Raw genomic sequence first — 20,662 nt, forward strand, 5'->3', positions numbered from 1 at the left:
GTTTGTTCGGTTTGTTCTTTTCTATTGGCACGTGGTGCCCGCCTTGTGACAGTGGTATCAGAGCATCATGCGTGTGCTTTTCTGAAAGCATACCGGTCCTACAAAAGAGCAGACAGAGCTATTGGAATTTTACCGGACTTAATAGCCACTCCCACCCATACTTCATCGCGCACCGGACGCGCTCCCGTCTTCACCGCTCATGTCTTACAGGGCATAAGCCAATTAAGATCAGTTGCAAGAGAAGGATCCATATTTGTTTCAAGTCACTGTTTTTCTCAGAAGCAATGCCATGCAGATGTTGATGTCTACAGTTACCAAGCAGCATACTCCAAGTACTTGGCAAGCTTTCAAGAAAAAAAAAAAAAATTTACCCGAAGTTATATGGTTTCTGACATCTTCCTTCGGAGTGCAACTTCTGGCAAAGTGGGGTATCCTGAAATGCTTGCCATGGAAACCCTAGCAGATTATAACTTTAAGTTTCTCGACATCTCCCAGTAGATGTCTCTTCACGAGCAGATGACCTTGGAGGTTTAGTGTGATTGCTATCTCTTGGGACTACCATCGCCGCCAAAGAAACACTGTTTGTCCACGAGCTGATGGACCATGCCGTGCTCGGCTACGACCTCATGAAAGGAACCTAACCCTAATTTTTTGTGCAGGTTTCAAGATGGAAAGTCAATCGACTTTTCGAGCTCGACTAATGTCGAGATTGCTTTTTAATTTGAGTTTTGTTTGATCTTGTTTGGTGATCCTGTTTGGAATTTGTTTGAAATGGTTGGTATCTGTTTTGAACCTGTTTTGGTGCCGATTTGAATTGTTTGACTCTGGTTTGATACTAGTTTCAATGATTGGTGATTTTACTCACGGACGGAGAAGTGAGAAATACTGTTTTGGTATTGTTTGAACCTCGGAACGACGAAGGCCGATGCCTGGGGACCGTTTCGTAGTATGTTTGAAAACCTCCGAACGATGCAGGCCGATGCCTGGGGAGCGTTTGGTTGTATGCTTGTAAAATAATTGTTGTTGTGACTCCCGGCCCGGACGTGGATGGTTATGCGGGAGGAGTATTAAGAAGTCTGAGCAGTGGTTACTCTCAGCACCTCCAAACGACGCAGGCTGCGGTCTGGGGGGCGTTTGGTTGTAAAAGGCCTCTATATCTCCCGGCCCGGACCTTTTTAGGTTATGCGGGAGGAGTGATGAAGGAATCGTTGAATATCTCCCGGCCCGGGCCTTGTTAGGTTATGCGGGAGGAGTGTTCATCAGCGGCTTTATGTTTCTATGTCTTGTAACATGCATATGTAAGCATTTGTGTTGCATTGTGATGTGCCAACCACTGAATATTCCTAATTGGATGAGATTGCCTGGGTATGTAATTTTAGTGCATCAAGACACCAGAGGAAGATCACTACGGTCTGGGTGTGATGGCTAATTTTACTACGCCGGAATATCAAGAGTTCCGATATGGACGAAAGGAGAAGCTAGCTCCTTGATCAAAACAGCTGATAAGAGCAGCTAACTCCTTGATCAAAAGAGCAGAAACGAGAAGCTAACTCCTTAATAAAAAGAGCAAACTGATTGTACCTCGGAATGACCCTCGGAAATTTTTGAGCTAACTTGAGTTGTTTTGCAGATATGCTGTAATCACAGACGATTACTCTCTTTCAAGAAGGGGAGATGTAACAAACTGCTGTCGTGTCAAAGCCTAAAGAATGGAGCTAACTTACAGATGATGTGGTTGCCCGAGAGCAAAAACCCTAACCCTAATTTTTGCCAAAAACCCTAACTGTTGAAACCCTAATTCTGGAAACCCTAACCCTAAAACCTACAAACCCTAATTCTAGAAACCCTAAGAAGAACAAGCAACAGAAGAAGAAGTCCTACCAACTTATGGGGACCCCGTCCGATGGGGCCCCAAGTGACATAAAGGCTGTCACAAAAATACGGAAGCGTAAACTGACGTTTAATTGCACTTCAAATACTCAAGAGAATTAGAGGGAGAGAGAAAACTTGACACTTCATTGGGGACCAGAAGATGGGCTGGTCCCCCCCCATAAAGAGAATATCTTTATTACTAAGGGAGAATCTTTACAAGCACAGAAACGAGGCATACGCCCGTCCTCTATTCTTTCTTTTGTTCTGTTCTGACTACTGACTAAGAAAGTGTTTCCACTTTCTTTCTGCTTAGGGGATTTCCCCTCTTTTGCGAGACTGGTTGGAAGCTCTCGAAAAGAGAGTCTATCTTCCAAAGCAGCTCATCGGAAGCTCTCACAGAGGAGAGTCCATCTTCCGTTATGTGTTTGCCTTCATGCTCATTCATTCATGCATCGAACACAAAAGAGAAACAAGCAAAATGCACACGCACATGCTTGCTGTAATTTTCTGCACATAACCTGAAATTCTTACCTGTGCACACCCCTACGTTGAAACAGAGGTCTTCTTCGCGATGGAATCGCACCAAACTTAATGTAGGCTTAGGATAAGGAGAGAGAAGAGAATTTCTATGGTTGATCTGCTGAAAACAGCCCTAATCGAGGTGATTAGGGGCTGAAAACAGAGAATTACAACCGCCGTACTTTGCTAAGAGAGCGTCTACGGCAGCTTCTCGCGATGAAACTTCACAAGAAGGTGTCTATGACTGTGAGATCCCTTGTTCTTGACAATGGGAGCACAAGGCTACCACATATGTCGCAAGGGGCTGCTCTCAAGCTTCAATGGAGGGCTCCACCGCGAAGAGCACGCTCACATTAGGGGGGGGTAGGTGCACTGCCAGCCCTGAAAATGGGGGAGGGGGGGCTCCTAAATAGCCATCAGGGAGAGGGGGCGCTAGGAAGAGAGAGAGGGTGAGAGTGAGAGTGAGAGTGAAAGCTTGCATTGGTAAGTGTGCCACTTGGCACACTTACTTTAAAAACTAAAAAAGCATTCAACTTTTGACTTTAAAAACTTCTAGCTCATTAATTAAAAATGTGCAACTAACTAACAAATGCTACCAATGATTCTTTTATGAGAACACCAAAGGTTTGCCGGAGCAATGCCACACTGGCACTACACCACCTTTACCTATTCACACTTGTCCGACCGCCCGTCCGAGCACGGACCGTTAAATTTAATTTAACGAAACTTACCCTAAGGCTAATAAAGCCTTAGGGTCACTGTTCTAAGGACCCCATCTAATTCATGTGCTTGTATTGACGTGCGTATTTTTCTGAGCCTAAAATCTGAGGCTATTGCTTACCCCTTTCTGAAGACCCGATTTCCCAATCACTAGGGCTTCAGGGTAATTTCTGCTAAGGTCCCTCTGAGGTGTTGTGGATCGCATTTAGGCTCACCTGAGGCCTTAGAACTGCTAGGTCTATTCTGGTGTGCACACAACTAATTAGATAATTCTTTTCTCGTAAATAAATTAATTATTTACAAAGTCTGACTTAGTTACATCCCTCTTGGTTCTAAACAGTTGACCTCAACTGTAGAGCGTCAATATAATTGTGCAAGTAGTCCTTAAGATCGGACTCAGTCATCCACTTTGCATCTAAAGGAGTGTAATTCTTGAACTTGACTAAATACTTTCGATGTAGACTCCCCGACTTGAGTTGTCTCTCCGAGTGGTGTATTATCTGTTCAGGTTGAAGGATTTCCTCGGTCTCTTCGACTTCTGGGGGATCTTCTTGTACGGGCGCCACTGGAGGAGGTCCAACATATGGTCAAAGGAGACTGACATGAAAAGCATTATGGATTCGCCAGTTAGAAGGCAAATCCAATCTGAAAGTCACATCATTGACTTTATCTGTAATTTTGAAAGGGCCGTAAAATCTATGGGAAAGTTTGACAACTTTCCCTTTGCCGACCCGCTTTTTCAATCTAGATTTTTCAAACCGAAGCAGGACATATTGTCCTTTTTCAAGATTGAGATTCCTTTTGTGCTTGTCTGCTTTTCTCTTCTGTTGCTCTTGAGATACGAAGAATCGCTTGCTTTACTTGTTGATGGGCAATATCAATATTGCGCACAAATTTATCTGCGGCGAAGATGTTTTCTTTGGTCACCATAATAGGAAGTAAGAGTGGCTTCCCGTAAATAATTTCGAAGGGGGCTTTACCAGTTGAGGAATATATGGTATTATTATACGCAAACTCAACTATTGGTAAGTACTGTTCCCATTCGGATTGTCGTTCCGAAACATAGCACTTGAGGAGATCTAAAATAGTGGCATTAGCGATTTCGCTTTGACCATCTGTTTGAGGATGATAAGCTGATGAAAAATCAAGCTTAGTTCCCAAGTTTTCGAACAATGCCTACCAAAATAGACTAGTCATGCGGGGGGCTCTGTCGCTTACAATAGTCTTTGGCAATCCATGGTGTTTAAAAATCTGAGCTAGAAATATTCTAGCCATGTGATCAGCTTTGATCATCTTCTTTACTTGAAGCAAATGGGCTTGCTTACTGAATCTGTCTACTATAGTCCAAATTGCATCATTTCCATTCTTGGATCTAGGAAGATCCGTAATAAAATCCATGGCGTGTTAGGCACAGGGAGCGGCTGAAGCTTGCCATAAACTTTATGTCTGTCATATTTTACCTTTTGGCAGACTAAACACTCACGTACATGTTTTTCAATGTCCGCATGGAGTGTTGGCCAAAAGAAATACCTTTCAAGGGCACTAGTAGTGGAAACAATTCTCCGATGCCCGACATAAGGAGAATTATGTGCTTCATCCATCACCTTCTGTCGTAAGGGCTGAGCTATGCATATTGCTTGTTGACGATAGAGTGTATTATCCCTAATGGAATAAGGTGGCCTTGAGTGACCAGCTTGAAGATGTGCCCAAATTGTGGCGAAGTCGGGATCTTGAGGATACATCTCGCTGAGAGATTCTAGTTCCTCATGATAAATTGTTGTTAGTGCATTGATCTTTGGACGCCTGGAGAGAGCATCTGCAACTGCATTCTTTGTTCCAGAAGTGTGTAAAATCTGAAAATGGAACATGGAAAGAAAGCTGGCCCATCTCATCTGCTTTTCTGATAACTTTCTTTGTGTGAGGAAGTAGCGAAGACTTTGATGATCTGTCTTGATAATAAAATCATCTCCTAATAGATAGTGTTTCCAAATGGAAAGAGCATGAATTACTGCCATTAGCTCTTTCTCGTATATGGAGACATGCAACTCTGCATCTTTAAGGCGCCGACTTTCATAGGCTATCGCGTGACCCTCTTGGTTCAAAACTGCTCCTACACAATCTCCAGATGCATCGCAGTATACCTCGAAAGGTTTGCGAAGATCAGGGACGGTGAGAACAGGTCCGTGACTGAGTAGATACTTGAGCTTTGCGAAAGCTTGTTTTTGTCCAGACCCCCAATGGAATGGAATCCGCTTCTTTGTCAGGTCATGGAGGGGACCTGCTATCGCGGCAAAAGCTCAAATGAAACGCCGATAATAAGAACAGAGGCCAAGGAAACTTCGTACATCATGTCCTGTAGTTGGCGTAGGCCATTCTACAACTGCTTGAATCTTATCAAGGTCCATTCTCACCTGGTTGTGATCTTGTTTAGGGATCTATAGTCTATGCACATGCGGAATGTGCCATCCTTTTTCTGTACTAGCAAGACAGGTGAACAATATAGAGAAGTACTAGGCCTTATTAAGCCTTTCTCCAAAAGTTCGTTAACCTGCTTGAGAATTTCCTCTTGCTGCATTAGACTAACTCGATAAGGGGGCTGATTTGGAGGAGAACTTCCTGGGATCAAATCAATTGTATGGTCCTCAAGTCGAGGAGGTGGGAGTTCATTTGGAAGTTCATCTACAAAGCAGTCTTTATAACTTTCTAATAACTTAAGTATTTTTTTCTCTAAAGAGGAAGAAACTTGTGAAACAGACACATCTCTCTCTCTTGCAAAAATCAAGTACGCTGAAACACACTTTTTCATTTCTTTCTTGATGGCAATGTGATTGGCGATAAGAATACGCCAATCACCTGCATCTGCAAGTACAAGATACTCCTTTCCTTTATGAGCAAAGGATAAGGTTTTCTAATTCATAGTCCGGAATGGGATGCATCTTGTATTGCCAAGGCATTCCCAAGATAACATCGCATCCTTCAAGTGAAGCTAGTAAGAAAGACTCTTGATCTTTGTAATCGTCGACCTTTAGATTCAACTTCCCTATGATTGGAGTAGAGTTTGAGTTCTGCCCTTTGAAAGCAGATTGCGCTTGAATAGAGACTCCAAAACGATTGGGCTGCAAGTTCAGGTCGTCAGCTAGCTTGGTAGAGATGAAGTTGTCTGTACTACCAGGGTCAAACAAAATAAGAGCCCGCTGGTTGTTGATACTACCCATGCTTTGAGAAGAGCTCTTTCTTTTCCATCCTTGGTTGTATTTCCTTGTACATCTGGGACTGCATTGGAAGAGGGTGGTTGTGGAGGTTTGGTAAATGACTCTGCTGTCGCCGGATGGCCTGCAACTGCAAAATGCTAGGTCTCTTGTTGAGTCTTCTGTCGCCAGGGATCTGCAAAAGCAAAAACGCTGGCTGATCTAGTCCAAAAACTCTAGGTGGTTGCTGTGGAGCAAAAACGCTAGGGCTTGGGGTTCTGCTGAGAAGTTGCCTGTTGAGCAATGGTGCTCCTGCTGCCTCTTCTGCCAATTAGTGATAGTTTAGGTATACAAACTTACTCAATTTGCCCTACTTACTTTCCAACAAAAGTCACTTAAAATAATAAGTTAAAATTGTCAAAAATAGGTAAAATACACCGGAAAATTTCCGTGAAGGATTCTGATGGGAATGCTTATGATCATGCTGTGTGCAACCAGAGGATATGCATCTACACTAAGTGTCTGGACATGCACGGTCTGCGAACAGACTCACAAAGGTGCCAGATCACTTCCTATTCTTGACTGACTTGACTAAACTGAACCCTCGTTATGCTGCAGCTTGTCCACGGACACATAGGGTTGGATGTGTCACGTGACACTTCTTGCGCTCCATATTCGAACAGATGGTTCACTGTGCCAAAGAAGAATGAAGCCTTGCGCTTCATCCAAGATATGCAACCAGCAAACAAAGTTACAATCAAGAATGTAGATACGGGGCCAATTGTGGATGAATTCGCAAAAGCATTTGTAAGAAGGGCAATATACTTTATGGGAGATTTGTACTCAAGGTATGATCAGTTCCAACTAGCAATGGAAAGCACGGACCTGACCACCATGAAGACACCTTTGGGTTTGGTAAGGATCTGTACCTTACCGCAAGGAGCAACCAACTCGGTTGCACATATGATGAATGGCATGAACAAAGTCCTACGTAACTTCATACCCCAAATTACTATGCCCTTTCTAGATGATGTGACAATTAAAGGATGCAACAAAAAAGACAAAGACAATGTAACAAACTTGGACACTCCAAGTCAAGAATCAACCGCGACAGCACCAAATAACCACTTCAAAACAATTCACAGATCACAATAGATTTGCACTGGCCCGGCGGAGTTCCGTGCCTAGAGATATTGGCCCCAAAGACTGGCGCCCCTTTCGGTATTTCTTTTTGTATTAATCAATCATCAAAGTACAAGAGAGGGGTTAGGGTTTCACTCTCAGACTCTGCGTCCAGATGCTCTGAGAAGTGAGGCCCTCACCACTAATTTAAAGGTTACAAGGGATGCCCAAAAGCAGAGCCCCAAGAGCTTTAAAAATCAAAAGCATCAGTTCTCTCTCTTAGAGAGAGTCTCTTTTTTTTTTTTTTTATTAAAAAAAAGCAAGTTCTCTCTCTTTTATGCAAAAAGCAACGCCCAAAAGCTGCCAGCGCAAATTGCGGCGCAATTTTCGGAAAATCCGTACACCCCTGCCACGTGGCACTGGCGCCAGAAATTAGGGTTTCAGCCAGCAGTTAGGGTTTCCAAAAATTAGGGTTTGCTGCGAATTAGGGTTTCTGGCAGTTTTTAGGGTTTGCAGGAATTTTAGGGTTTCTGGCAGAAATTAGGGTTTCTGCTGTCCGCCACGTCATCACTTTGTGACAGACAAGGCTTTGGATTCAAAGGGGTGCCACAAATTTGTGGCAAATTATATAGATGATTGTGACAGGTTATTATCCAGGCTACAGGAGATCAACCTTACCTTGTCAGAACAAAATCTGTGTTTGGAGTAAAAGAAGTACTTATTTGTAGGGCATTTGTGTGGTCCCTATGGTAGAAGACCTTGTCTCGCAAAGGTTGATGCGATTCAAAGAATGAAGGAGACGCATCAACTCCTGAAATTCTATGTTGTGTTGCATTGCATACATTAAGTCCTTCAATCCAAAATTCAAGCATATTGCAGGGAAAGTCAATCCAGTTGTAGATATGGCAAGGTATGAAGACGAGCATTTGTGTGGTCCCTATGGTAGAAGACCTTGTCTCGCAAAGGTTGATGCGATTCAAAGAATGAAGGAGACGCATCAACTCCTAAAATTCTATGCTGTGTAGCATTGCATACATTAAGTCCTTCAATCTAAAATTCAAGCATATTGCAAGGAAAGACAATCCAATTGTAGATATGGCAAGGTATGAAGACGAGGAAGAGAGTGTGGATGAGATGATGATGTAGGGACAAAGTTCTACACCATATCTCGTGCTAAGGGTCACCATGTATGTTGTGCAAACTCACTGCAAAGGTTTGGAAAGGATATGTATGAAGGAGAATGGTTGCTCATAGGTCGGTATTTGAGTACCTTGACAAAACAGGATGATTGGATTGAACAGGAATTCAAGAGGATACGCAAAAAAGCATATGGATATTTTTTACAGGATGGTTACTTGTGGAAACACCCCAAACAAAGGAATGGGACGCCATTGAGGGTTATTTATGATAGGAACGCTCAACAAAAGCTCATCAAGGAGTTTCATGAGAGTCTATGGGTGGGACATCGTGGTGTATGGGCTACTTTTGCCAAGGTCAAAGACAGGTATTGGTGGAAAGGTATATATAAGGATGTATCCTTGTTTGTAGAGTCTTGTGTCACATGCCAATTGTACTCAAATGTATGTCATCGAGATGGATTACATCCTACTCATCCCTTGGCCATGCATTACAAGTGGGTGGTTGATTTGGTCACAATGCCTTTGGGAATTTGGCAAAAGAGATACTTGGTGCTTGCACGAGAGGACTTGGCTAATCAAGTTGAAGGACAGGCATTAAGAACTAAAACTACAGAAGCAGTATGCAAGTTCCTCTTGGAAGATGTGTTTTGCAAATATGGATGTGTTGGAAAGATAATTGCAGATAGGGGCGAGCTAAATGTCCATGAAGCAAGGAATTTCTTCAAAAGGTTGGGCATTACACTCTCTCACGTCTGATTATAATCCCGAAGGAAATGGGAAAAGTGAACGACGGCATCCCCCAATCATCAAGGCCTTAGCCAAGGCTTGTAGAGGCAAAGTTCGTGAATGGCAGAGGCTATTACCATATGCTTTGTGGACCGACCGTACAACACATACTTCAGTCACAGGTTACATGCTTGCTGAATTGATGTATGGTCAAAAAACCGTGATGCCTATAGAGGATATGGTTCCCACATGGAATGTGTTACCCTGGAAAGAAAACATGACTAGAGAAGGTCTTCTTGCATTACGGATTTGGCAACTTGAAAGAAGACCAGAGGATATTGAAATTTCATTATCAAGATTGAAGGAAGCAAGATTAAAGAACCAAAACGGGTTTGACAAAAAACACAAGCTCCGGCCAAAACACATTGAAGAAGGTGATAGGGTGCTAATGTATGACAGTAGTCTAGACAATCAACATACTATTACGAGGAAGTTTGTTAAATGGTTTGGCCCATGTTGTCAAGCATGTGCATGGCAACGCCACTTACACCTTAAGTGAACTTGATGAGACAAAAATTAAAAAAAAAAGTTCATGTTGCTGGAAAAAGGGTAACTGTTCAAAAGAAGGGATGACAGTGCAACACTTGATGCTAATGAAGATGAAGAAGATGAGGAGCAAGCGGACAACATATCTGCATGAGGATTGAACCTCCAAACTTCAAGTATGGCACATACCGGAGGATGTGCAGGTTTAGAGGAGGTGGATGTCATGCTAGAGCATACATAATAAGAACCGGTGATGAGCACCGCGATGCGTGTATTTAGATGCATGGGAACATTCTCTATAATGTACATATGCACGCATAATTTACAAGGTAAAATTATATACCTTACCTAATAAATTATTCCCAGAATCATTTTCTTAATTTATCTTATTTTCTGTATGCCATATAATCCTTAGTATGAGCCCATCACGACATAAGCCAATGCACTAGTTTGTCTGAGAGAGAGAGAGAGAGAGAGAGAGAGAGAGAGAGAAAGAGAGAGAGAGAGAGAGAGAGAGAGCTGATGCTGACGTGGCAACCAGATCACATGGAGGATGCTGACGTGGCAACGTGGTAACCCAGCAGCCTAGCCATGCTCTCTTTACCCAGATAATCACATGTAAATCATTGACCCAGGTTGCTTTTGGCATCTGATGTAAATAACAATAGCTTTTGCATTGTTTTTGAGCTCTTACAAGCTATAGAGTGCCAGTTGTATCTCTAATTGTGTGAGTTGTCATAGCGTGATTGCACATAACTTGTTCATCTACAATAAAGAGTACCATCTAGGGGACCCCCGCCTTGGTGACCAATGCTTCTTAGAGAGGAACGCCACCCCTTTGTGTCTTGAGTGAAGTGTAATTTTATAAAAAAGAAAATTGTTTCCAATTCAATTTGGTGTGTTGCATGATTTTACCACCTGTTTAAGCGGCCAGCTCATTTCATTGACATTCTTCAACCATGTTCCAAGTCACTGCCTGGCACGTGGTGGCGACCTGCTACTACCCCTCTCAAAACAAGAGTTAATGTCCCCAATTACACCCATCAAAACAAACTCAAGAGGATAGATCAATAGGCACTGAATCATGCAAAGATGCTCACAGCTATCTTGACTATTTAGTACACACATGAAATGCACTCCCCCCTAATAGCTCCAAGGAATAGCTTGCTAAGCTCATTGTCAGCACCAACAACACTTAAAAGAAGGGCGGGAAAGAACACGTCAACTCTTGTCTTAGTGGTCTAAAAGTGAGCAAAGGGAAGAAGTACCTTGGAAAAGTAATTGATACGATTTTTAGCACATTTCATAGCGACTCTTGAAGAACTCCGAAAACCCCCTTGTGTTTCTTGCTTTAGAACCTAAGCGAAAGAAATCGACTAGTCATTACCACTGCCATCAATTCCAAGCAAGAACCCCATTGAAGTTCCATAAAACCAAGTTTCAAGCCACAACTAACAGATAAGGGCAGAGACATAACGTCCATGTCTACCTTTCCCAAGCTGTGTCCGAAATGTAGCTTGTAATAATCAAGGATAGCCTTCAAGTGCGATGGATTCCTTGTGCTCAAAATTCTTATAATCGTTGCCTTGTCAATTGCTTTTCTGTTTGATACTGCAGCAAGAAGCTCTTTCGCATCAGTATCTGCCAACGATGCATCAACCTGTTCATCCTCAGTCCTCTCTTGACGAAGGAAAGCCAAGAGAAGCTGCAAAACAACAGCATGCATTCAAAAATCAACCATAAGCTCTCTTTTAAGACAACCTACAGGAAAAAAACATTCCGCAATGTTTGTATCCACACACACATGCACGCATCCCTCAAAACATGCATGTGTGTATGTATAAGAAACATAATATGTGTGTGTGTGGTGGTGGTTGGGGGGGGGGACGGGATTGGTTAGGTTTACACGTATGTGTGCATATGTGTGGGTGTGTGAATGTATGCGTGTATGTAAATACATGCATACGAAGACACATACACACACGTATACATGTGTGTGTGTGTGTGTGTGTGTGTGTGTGTGTGTGTGTGTGTGTGTGTGTGTGTGTGTGTGTGTGTGAGAGAGAGAGAGAGAGAGAGAGAGAGAGAGAGAGAGATTAAACAAGAATACATTCAGGACAGCCAATAACTTCACAAAAAAAATAGAATTATCCAAAATCAAATGTTAGTACCAAAACCTTTTTTTCATCTCCACTCATCTTGGTTGCAATGTCCTCTTCCAAAGACCGGTTTACAATAGAAGCATATGCTCGTCGAATGTCTAATAATTGCGCTGACGTTCTCAAGTATAAGACTTCAGCCAGTGCTGCTTGATCCTTATTCAAGCTTTTCAATGCATCACTGACAATAAGAGCATCTCTTTCTGCAGGATCACACATCCAAAGCACAGCTGCTTTCTTTGCCACCAAGAGAACGCGTACATATTAATTGCAATGGCACAGCCAGAAACCATTAATTAAACAAACAATGTGCTTGCATAAAATATTTGGACTTATCAGTATACTACAAACTCCAAATGATACTAGATTCAAAATGAAAGGCAAGACAATAGCAAGAAAATAACAATTTTCCTAAAGTTTCATGAAATCTACTATCAACAAACCTGACAAATGCAACTCAACTATAACATTCTGCCTATGTTGAAGAAGAAAATCTCCAGTAATTAAAACCCTTATAAAGTAATAGCATGCACATTTACAGGAACATAAACCAAAATTAAATGGCGTAACATATAACACTTTAAAAGAGCTCGTCCCAAATAGCCCAACTGAACAAACTCACAGCATTGCCTAGAGGTCTTTCCACCAAAGAAAAAGAGCTCCAAAGGTCCACTCTCGAGTTTCATGGGATGCCATGGTACAATAACACACTAATCATACGGCACAAGACTAAGTGTACTAATGGTCTCGTACAACGGACATGGACAACTACAACCATGATGAAGACTAACACAAAGCACAGCATTGGTGGGAAAAATAAACAAAACAAAGAGATAGTTGATGAGGTAGGACAACTACGACCAAGATGAAGACTAACACTAAGCACAGCGTTGGTGGGAAAAATAAACAAAACAAAGAGATAGTTGATGAGGCATATGCGGTGTATTGATTCGTGACAGTTAATAACATTAAGATAACAGTTGATTCGTGACAGTTAATAACAAGAACCTAACACATGAAGGAGTTTAAATATCATTATATAAAAAATATGAAGCCTCGGTCTTTAAGCTCAATATAATGTGATAGTATTGTCACCGTTTCGAGAAAACTGCAACAACCTATCCACTTTCTACAGAGTTAAAATAACACTTCAACTCAAGAGAACAAAAAGGCGAGTTTAGAGGACCACAGCTTCACACCCCAACAATAAGCCCCAAACCTTCTCCTTGCAAACACATACATCTGACACAATTATCTTTTAAAAATTCAAATCGCCGTTTAAATGCACGTCCTCAACCTGTGTTGAGCTATATATAGTTCTGTTGAGCTATATATAGTTGCTGTTGATATATATATATATATACATAACTTATAAGATTAACATCATTCGTATGCAATCACTTAAATGAAAGCAATCAGCATGTTTCAAGCATCATAAAATACAGAGTATGTCAGTTGAATGATATACTATGCATGTGGTTGATGCCCCACGCATAGACACGCACACAATAACCCTTACTAAGCATGCGAAAATACGCAATTGAAGACTGAAAAAAACAAAAGTCTGCTGCACACCTCAAGATTGGAATGAAGCTCTGATCTGAGTCTCTGAAGAAGGTCCTCCTCATACTTTCCATTGTACATAATGCGTATTTTATGTCTCTGCTGCTGATTTCGGTGACAAATCACATCCAACACCGCCTTCTTGTCGCATCCAATGTCTTGTCATGTTGCCACAGATGAAAAGCAGGGAGCCCATATAAAGGCGTGATTGACAGAACAATCAGCTACAAACTGGAGCTTCAAAGCAGAGTTGAGCTTACCAGCAAACGCGTCACGAAGAGCAATGCAATCTTCGTTAGGATCTGGCACTGGATTAGGTACAATGATGGTCGACATTGACACGAAGCACCCAATCACACAGATATTGCCCACACGCACGCGCGCAACACACACACACGGGGGGAGAGGGCAGGAAAAAGAGGGGGGGGAGAGAGAGAGAGCCCTGATCCTAACGGGCTGCAGCAGGGAGAGACTAGTTCAAAAGTTGACATGTGGGACAAACCTGGGTGCCTAAATCTCCCAAAAGGAGCTACAAGGCCTCTAAACCCTCGGTCAAAGCTCTGTCGACGCAAGCTCAAACCAATAGCCTTTCTACAATTTTTTTTTTGTCCAAATGATATAGCATAAAGAATCGTCAGAGTTGCTAGCTGAGTTGATAGAGCAAGAGCCTCTTACGTCTAAGGTCTTGGGTTCAAACCTCCTTGACAACTCACATGACATGAAGCCCTTAGGGGTTGTTCCCATGGTCCTTATGATGGGTTGGCTACCCTTAAATGGTTGGGATGCACGCCGCAAAAAGTTTGGATGCAGCTTCCTATCCTAGCTGTTGCTAGTTGTGGTGGCGACTTCGAGGTGTCCTTCTGCATGCAGCTTGCTTTCATGCTTTTCTAGGCAGTGCAACCCCCAACGAAAGGGTATCCATTTATCTGAATGAAACACTGTAATTACAGTGTGAATTGGAATTGTGTTGCGTGCTGATTTGGGTTTCTTTTGTTGTTGAGAGCAGTGTTTACCGTGTGATTCTCAACAAAGGACAGCTTTGTAGGTACCACCATAACTTGAGCTCATTGTTTCAAAGTATGTTCGACTCTTGCTAGGCCCCTGTTTACAATTCCCATTGCCAAGCTGTCTCGCAGGCTTGTGAGGCACACAACAATGTCCCTGCATTGGGAGACAGGCCCTTACTTTGTGTCAATTCGAAATACGCGATTGCTTGCTTCTTATGCTCAGAATGCACATACCCGATAATAAGGGCATTCCAAGAGACGACATTCTGAATTGGAAGCTCGTTGCGCTTTAGAAAGAGCACCACACTTTGTGTATATGTTCATTAAAGCATTTCAAAGGACAACATCATTCTCTAGAAGTTGCTTTCTCCTAATCTCTTGATGTATTTCTTTTCCCATCTCAGTGGTCCCTATGCTCCCACAGGCTCTTGAGATGCAAGCGAAAGTGATTGCATCCGTGAAAAGTCTTCCATTCTCATCTTTTGTGAGCACAAGCAAATGGTGGGCTTTGAGCACCCTTGCTGCTTACACGAACACGAGGACTCATTGGCATAAAATCGTGCATTCTGCCTTATGTCTCGTGAAATTTCTTGTGCCTTTTGAAGGTTGTCTGAAGCAACAACGCGGGCACAACTTGCAGGTAAGCATAATAATACTAATTGTCAACAATCAAGAGCATGGCCTCTTCGAAGAAAAGTTCCCCACTGTTCGTTGTCTCGTAGAATGTCTTTGGTCTACTCGAGGATTGCTATTATAATGAGTTAATATGGAGATTTCTCTCCCATGAAAGGTCACGTTTTGAGATAAGCTTAAGCCTTACTTGTCTTTCTTGATTAACACTTCCAAAACAGGCCTTTGGCTGTGTACTGAGATGCTTACAGCATCTTCTAGATGGTTGTTGGGACAAAACAATTTGAGCTACAAAGTCTATAGACATATTAGTCCTTTGTAGACAATGGGATACATCGATAGTCTTACATGGTCACAGAGTTATGACAAGCATGTAACCCTTGTCGCTAGTAGCTGAACTTTTCTTGTTAGCTATTTCTGCCCATAGAGGACTTTGTATGCATGCAAAAAACTTCCAAGGAGTGGCTTATGTGCCGGTTTCATCGTGCTCATGGGAATTTGCGACAATGTTGGGAAAGGCTCTTGCATCGAATAAGGGGAGCTCACAATCGCGAGATTTCCACCGCTGGTACAAGAACCAAGGTCTGGTCTTTCAAGCTTCATGAGCTCTTGTTTTCTTTTTAACAAAGTGGCATGTTGTGTTTGTGTAAGATGGGCCATCAGGGTGTCAAATCCAATTACCTCTCCATGTGTTGCAATCTCCTGGGATACATGTTCTAACTACAACATTCTACCACAAGGATTTCTCTTTTGCAAGAGCCAGTTATATATACACCTCAAAAACACAAGATGCATAATTAATTGCATACCGCCAGAGAAATCGACAAGCTTTGCCTTGTTTGACTCTGGAGGTGCAGGGTTGCTGGTGGAAACTTTTGCGGATGCTGCTCTGCAAGGGAATTTGTCATGAGGGTTGTATTCAAAACTCAAGAGGAATGTGTTGCCCTCTGGCTACATGAGTCGAAGAAAACCTTAGCATGCAAGAAGGGGGTTGGTAGAAAACTGAAGAGCGATGTGGACAAGCATAGAAGGGCGTCTTTCGCCCAAGAGCCCATCAATCAATTTCAAAAATTATGTTCATTGCAGCTGCACAGAGAGGAGTTGAAAATGTGTCTGTCTTAACGTATGTTTGTTATCTAAACAAGTGCACTCTATTGGGAAACCCATTGAAAGAACTTGTATTCAAAAATGTTGCCCAATTCCGTGTTACATTGCAAAAAGGCAGAGCTTTTTGAATTGATTGTTGCTATCTGACTCACAGAAAACGAAGTATTCAAAAAGACCCATGCCAGTTGTGAGGCCAAGCATCCCCAGCACACTACTTGCTGCATGTTGGAATCTTTCTCTTGTTTGGTTTATGATTCAAAGCCAGGTCCCTCTTTTGTTTTATCTGGTGTGTAATGTCGGCAACACTGATATGTACCTCGTTGGACCCCAAGGTGAAACGATAGCTCTTCTCAGTAATCAAAAGCATGACCTTTGCAAAGAAGATAAATAACAGGTCCCCCTTTTGGTTTACCTGGTCTTTAATGTCCATAGCACTGCTATCTACCTCGCTACACTCCAAGGTGAAATGATAGTTGTTCCCAGTAATTGGATAGCCGAGCTTTGTCTTTGCTCAATTGCCTTGTACCTTCTTCGTTGTTGTAACCCATGGTTTTTTTTTTGCCAATTGATGTGTGCACTTATTTCTACGTGGTTTGTTGTTGTTATAATCGCAAGGAGTGTTACGTGAGTTAGATTACATTAGTATGAGCAAGGCACACAAATGCCTGAAGACAATAACAACCCATCTGCAAACTCCTGTGCCAGCTAGTTACTTGACTTAGGCCAGTGCAAAGTGTGACATGTGTATGTGTTTCTTTGATGATGTCTTGCTGCACAATGGGAAAAGCAGTAATGAAACCAATATTCTGCAAACTGAAGGTACCACATGCACTCTACCGATTTCTTTTCATGATGTTTTCTTGACAGATTGCAGGTATAACGGTTGAATTGCAAGAAGACCTGGATAACGCACGCAATGTGGAGGTGGATGGTAAGCAGGTTCAATTATTGTTACTGTACAGTGTCTTGGTTTTTCGTGCCTTGTTGGTAGAGCGGGTGGAATAGGTGAGTCGCCTTCTCATTTCTACTTCCTCGTCGGGGCTACAATTGCAGTTGCAAGCTAAGAAAGCATCTCTTTCAGCTAGTCGCAACCATGGCGTGGTGGAGATATCCAAGTCCTCAACTACTAGTACTCCTTCCAAAACCCAAAAATGTGTGAGGGATTATCGACGGCGGGTTGATCGACAATTTGGGGGGAGGGGGGGGGCAAAAAGTCAGCTTCAAAGTAGGGTCTTGACTTGCTAAATCACTCTGACATTTTCTACTAATCATTTGCATTTTTTGGTAGCCAGTTTGTATTTTGAATGCGTTTCTCAGCATGTATACGTTTGTAGGTCCTACGTTGGCGATGAATAGTGTAATGTCGAAGCTGCTTCGACAACGCGAACATTCCTTTTCAGACAAGGTTGCTCCACAATATTGGGAGCGGCTGCTTCTAATCTCGAAAGTGGAGGACGGAGAGCCTAGGTCAGTTGAAGTGTGTGAAACAAGCAACGTTCCACTTTTGAGCATCACTGACCTATCGAAAATCACTCCCAAGTTTGCAATCGAAGGTAAAGTCCTAAACAACTATGAAACCTACAAGATGAGTGACCCAAAATTTCCAATGTACTTTAAAGTAGACATTGTGGATAAACATAGCTCTGATACTGTTACGGTTGTCGTCAGCTCGTCCGCTGATCAATTAGTTCACTGAGAAACTGCCGATAGGTTCCTTTGTCCGAGTAGAGGGAGAAGCAATCAGAAGAAAAAACAAAGGTGATGTTCGGAAGCTCTGGTTTATCCCTGCATGTTGACTCCACGGCAGTTGTCCACTCTGCACCACCGTTCCCTATTTGCTTGAGCTTTTGCCACGAAAGCACGATTCGGCAATTCCTAAATGAAGTTGTGAACGGAGTCTCTAGAGGTAGTAAATTCTGCTTTGGCATTGTTGCTTTTGTCATAGTGCAGAGTGAAAACTTAGAAATGAAGTCTGGGAGTATTTGTGGAGAGTTGATAGTGACAGATGGGATGACTCCTACTGATCGAGCAATGGTATATAATTTTTTCCCACTATTCATATGCTTCTTCTTAAGTTCTCTTCTTCTATTTTTTCATGTGCACACTTGCGTGCAACTCATGTTCATCACAAATCGCAAGAACGAGCACAACAATTTCTTGAAGGAAATTGATTATGGAAAACTGGTAATGCGTGTGGCACGTAATGTAGGGGCTTTTATGGGCCGTGAAGACACTTTGTTTGTGATGGACTTGAGTGTCCTCATTCCCGTTTATAGCAAGAGAATGCATGCAGAATTCACGAGAGCTTTTGAGGGACAAGTAAGAAGCTTTGGATATGGAAAAGAGGTGAGTCTTTTGTTCCTACAGTCATGCTTGCCTACTTTGTGTACTTGTCTGTTTGTAAGATTGAAACTGGTACTTGGCTTCGCAGGTAACCGAAGTGCTAAGTTTTGTGAACGTGAATAGTGTTCTTATAGAGAGAGTGTGTCGTACATGTACATCCAACAAGGTGCACCAAGCCGCATCTGGAAACCAATGTGTTGCATGCAACAAGAAAACTACCATCTTGGAGGTTCCGAAGCTACAAGGCCGAATCCAGCTGCTCGATGACATTGTGTTGCATGCGCAACTCGTTGGGGACATTGTCGACCGCGTGCTGCATTTGGACAAGTCTTTCCACCAGCTATATGTAGAGAGTGTTCTGAACACGAGGGAGGTTCTTGCTTGCACTTCCCGTGAAGGCACCTTTACTGTGAACATAGCAGGCCATGTAATTGCCTACAGCAGCAGAAAAGGCCTAAACTGTTTTTGGTCGTACAGTGTGTGTGCGTGGTTGCATCAGTGTGTGTCTTAAGCCAAGGTACTTTTTATTCTCTGTAGGAGAGGTTTTTTCCCCTGGCATTCAAGCTTGTGCAAAGCAATGTTTTTTCTCTCATACATTAGCTCTATATATTTTGCCAACCGCTACTTGCTTGCATTGTGATTGAGAGTTAAAGTCAGTGTTTGTAATTCTCTCCTCGTTGTGTTTGCATCCCAAAACCTGCGCTTCGTCTTGATTATTCTTCCAAAATTGTTTAAGGTATCTATTTACACGACACCCTAGTCCAGATAGTGGTTTTGCAAACTTTTTCCAAACAACCTTTGAGAGCTTGGCCCAGATATAGCTAGCTGCTTTTAAAGCTTGTGCAAGCAATGAAAGTTTCTTTGAGGTAAGCTTCAAGTCTGGCTACCTTTTCTTGATTGGCACTTTCAAAACAACCTTTGTCTGTGTGCTGAAATGCTTGCAACACCTTCTCAAAATAACAGTCACATTTTGAGGTGAGCTTCAAGGCTCATAGAATATATGGAACTGGAATTATGGGACTACTATCTTCAACAAGCCCTTCTAATGCATGTATGCCCCTTGTAGTTGTTGCTGCAAAACTATCTAATTATCCTGTGTTTGTTCTCATAAAAAGTGGCGATTGTAATTTTGTCTCTAAAGAACAATATGCCCAGGGTGCTGGCTATGCAGCTACAATTGTTTATGACAATGAAGATACCCATGATTTGGCGATTAATAAGTTCTCTGAGCATCCTTAAGTCTTTTTCCCTTTGCAGTCATGCGTCCTTTTCCTGCTCGTTCTTGCTTTCTTTGCACTTTTCTTTTGAGGATCTATATCAAGGAACCTGATTTTTTGGTGTGAGTTTAAATGTTCAAGATCTCGCTAGGGTCACTTAATGGTTATTCCATAGATGTAGGATCATTGCTACTTAATTTTGTGTTGTTTGTTAGCACTCTGTTATCTGTGAGAGTATTACCTAGCCTTTTTGCTGGTTATAGATAAATTGTCAACTTATTTACACCTATCACATCCTGCTTTAAATAACTCAATTAGTTATATGAAAGCTATGGTGTCTCATGAAGTCAATAGTGTAATCTGTATGTGGACTTCATGTTATTATCATGTTGTGATAACCTGCTTAGTTACGAGATTTTTAGAAGGAGATTTTTGCTTTTGGAATGATAAGGTATTGCAATTGGGCTGGGAATGATCATTCAAGGACTTTTGGAAATATGGAGTTATTAGTGAGCTTGGCAAAGATTGGATAATCTCAGTAATCGAAATAGAAATCTAGATTTTAATACCAGAAGATGTCCAAACACCAAAGATGGTCTTTAGTGAATTTGATTTTAACAAGGGAATGCTTGTTGCCTTCAGGCTGTTCCAGCTGAATAAATGTGGTGATTTCTCATTCTTATGTTGGCAATGGATTTGCTTCATGTTGCTGCCTTCATTCCAGTGGTTAATCATGTTTTTTCTCGACTTTTAATGTTACCATATACATGCGGTAGTGATGTGTGTGAACACACTAGAACCGAC

General features: G+C 42.2%; 1 protein-coding gene and 2 pseudogenes across 2 annotated transcripts in view; 2 read left to right on the forward strand and 1 right to left on the reverse strand.

Moving 5' to 3' along the window:
- The window catches only part of LOC147447927 (annexin D5-like), a 67,059-nt gene extending 53,065 nt beyond the window's left edge, over nucleotides 1-13,994 (reverse strand). The window contains exons 1-5 of one of the 2 annotated variants that reach the window (XM_086523829.1): nucleotides 13,815-13,994; nucleotides 13,567-13,712; nucleotides 12,010-12,228; nucleotides 11,322-11,537; nucleotides 11,101-11,190 (exon numbers count right to left, since the gene is read on the reverse strand). In XM_086523829.1, the coding sequence (XP_086379955.1) occupies nucleotides 11,101-11,190; nucleotides 11,322-11,537; nucleotides 12,010-12,228; nucleotides 13,567-13,712; nucleotides 13,815-13,890 (747 nt within the window). In that variant the 5' untranslated portion in view covers nucleotides 13,891-13,994. Of the gene's footprint in view, nucleotides 1-11,100; nucleotides 11,191-11,321; nucleotides 11,538-12,003; nucleotides 12,229-13,566; nucleotides 13,713-13,814 lie in introns of both variants that reach the window. The other variant, XM_086523828.1, reaches the window with a different exon arrangement.
- A 355-nt stretch (nucleotides 13,995-14,349) lies between these two features.
- Nucleotides 14,350-17,543, forward strand: LOC147447928 (uncharacterized; annotated as a pseudogene).
- A 73-nt stretch (nucleotides 17,544-17,616) lies between these two features.
- Nucleotides 17,617-19,880, forward strand: LOC147447929 (uncharacterized; annotated as a pseudogene).
- The last annotated feature ends 782 nt before the right edge of the window (nucleotides 19,881-20,662 follow it).

This window comes from Adiantum capillus-veneris, chromosome 11 (assembly GCF_014529385.1).
Source record: "Adiantum capillus-veneris isolate H3 chromosome 11, ASM1452938v2, whole genome shotgun sequence".
Lineage (NCBI taxonomy): Eukaryota > Viridiplantae > Streptophyta > Polypodiopsida > Polypodiales > Pteridaceae > Adiantum > Adiantum capillus-veneris.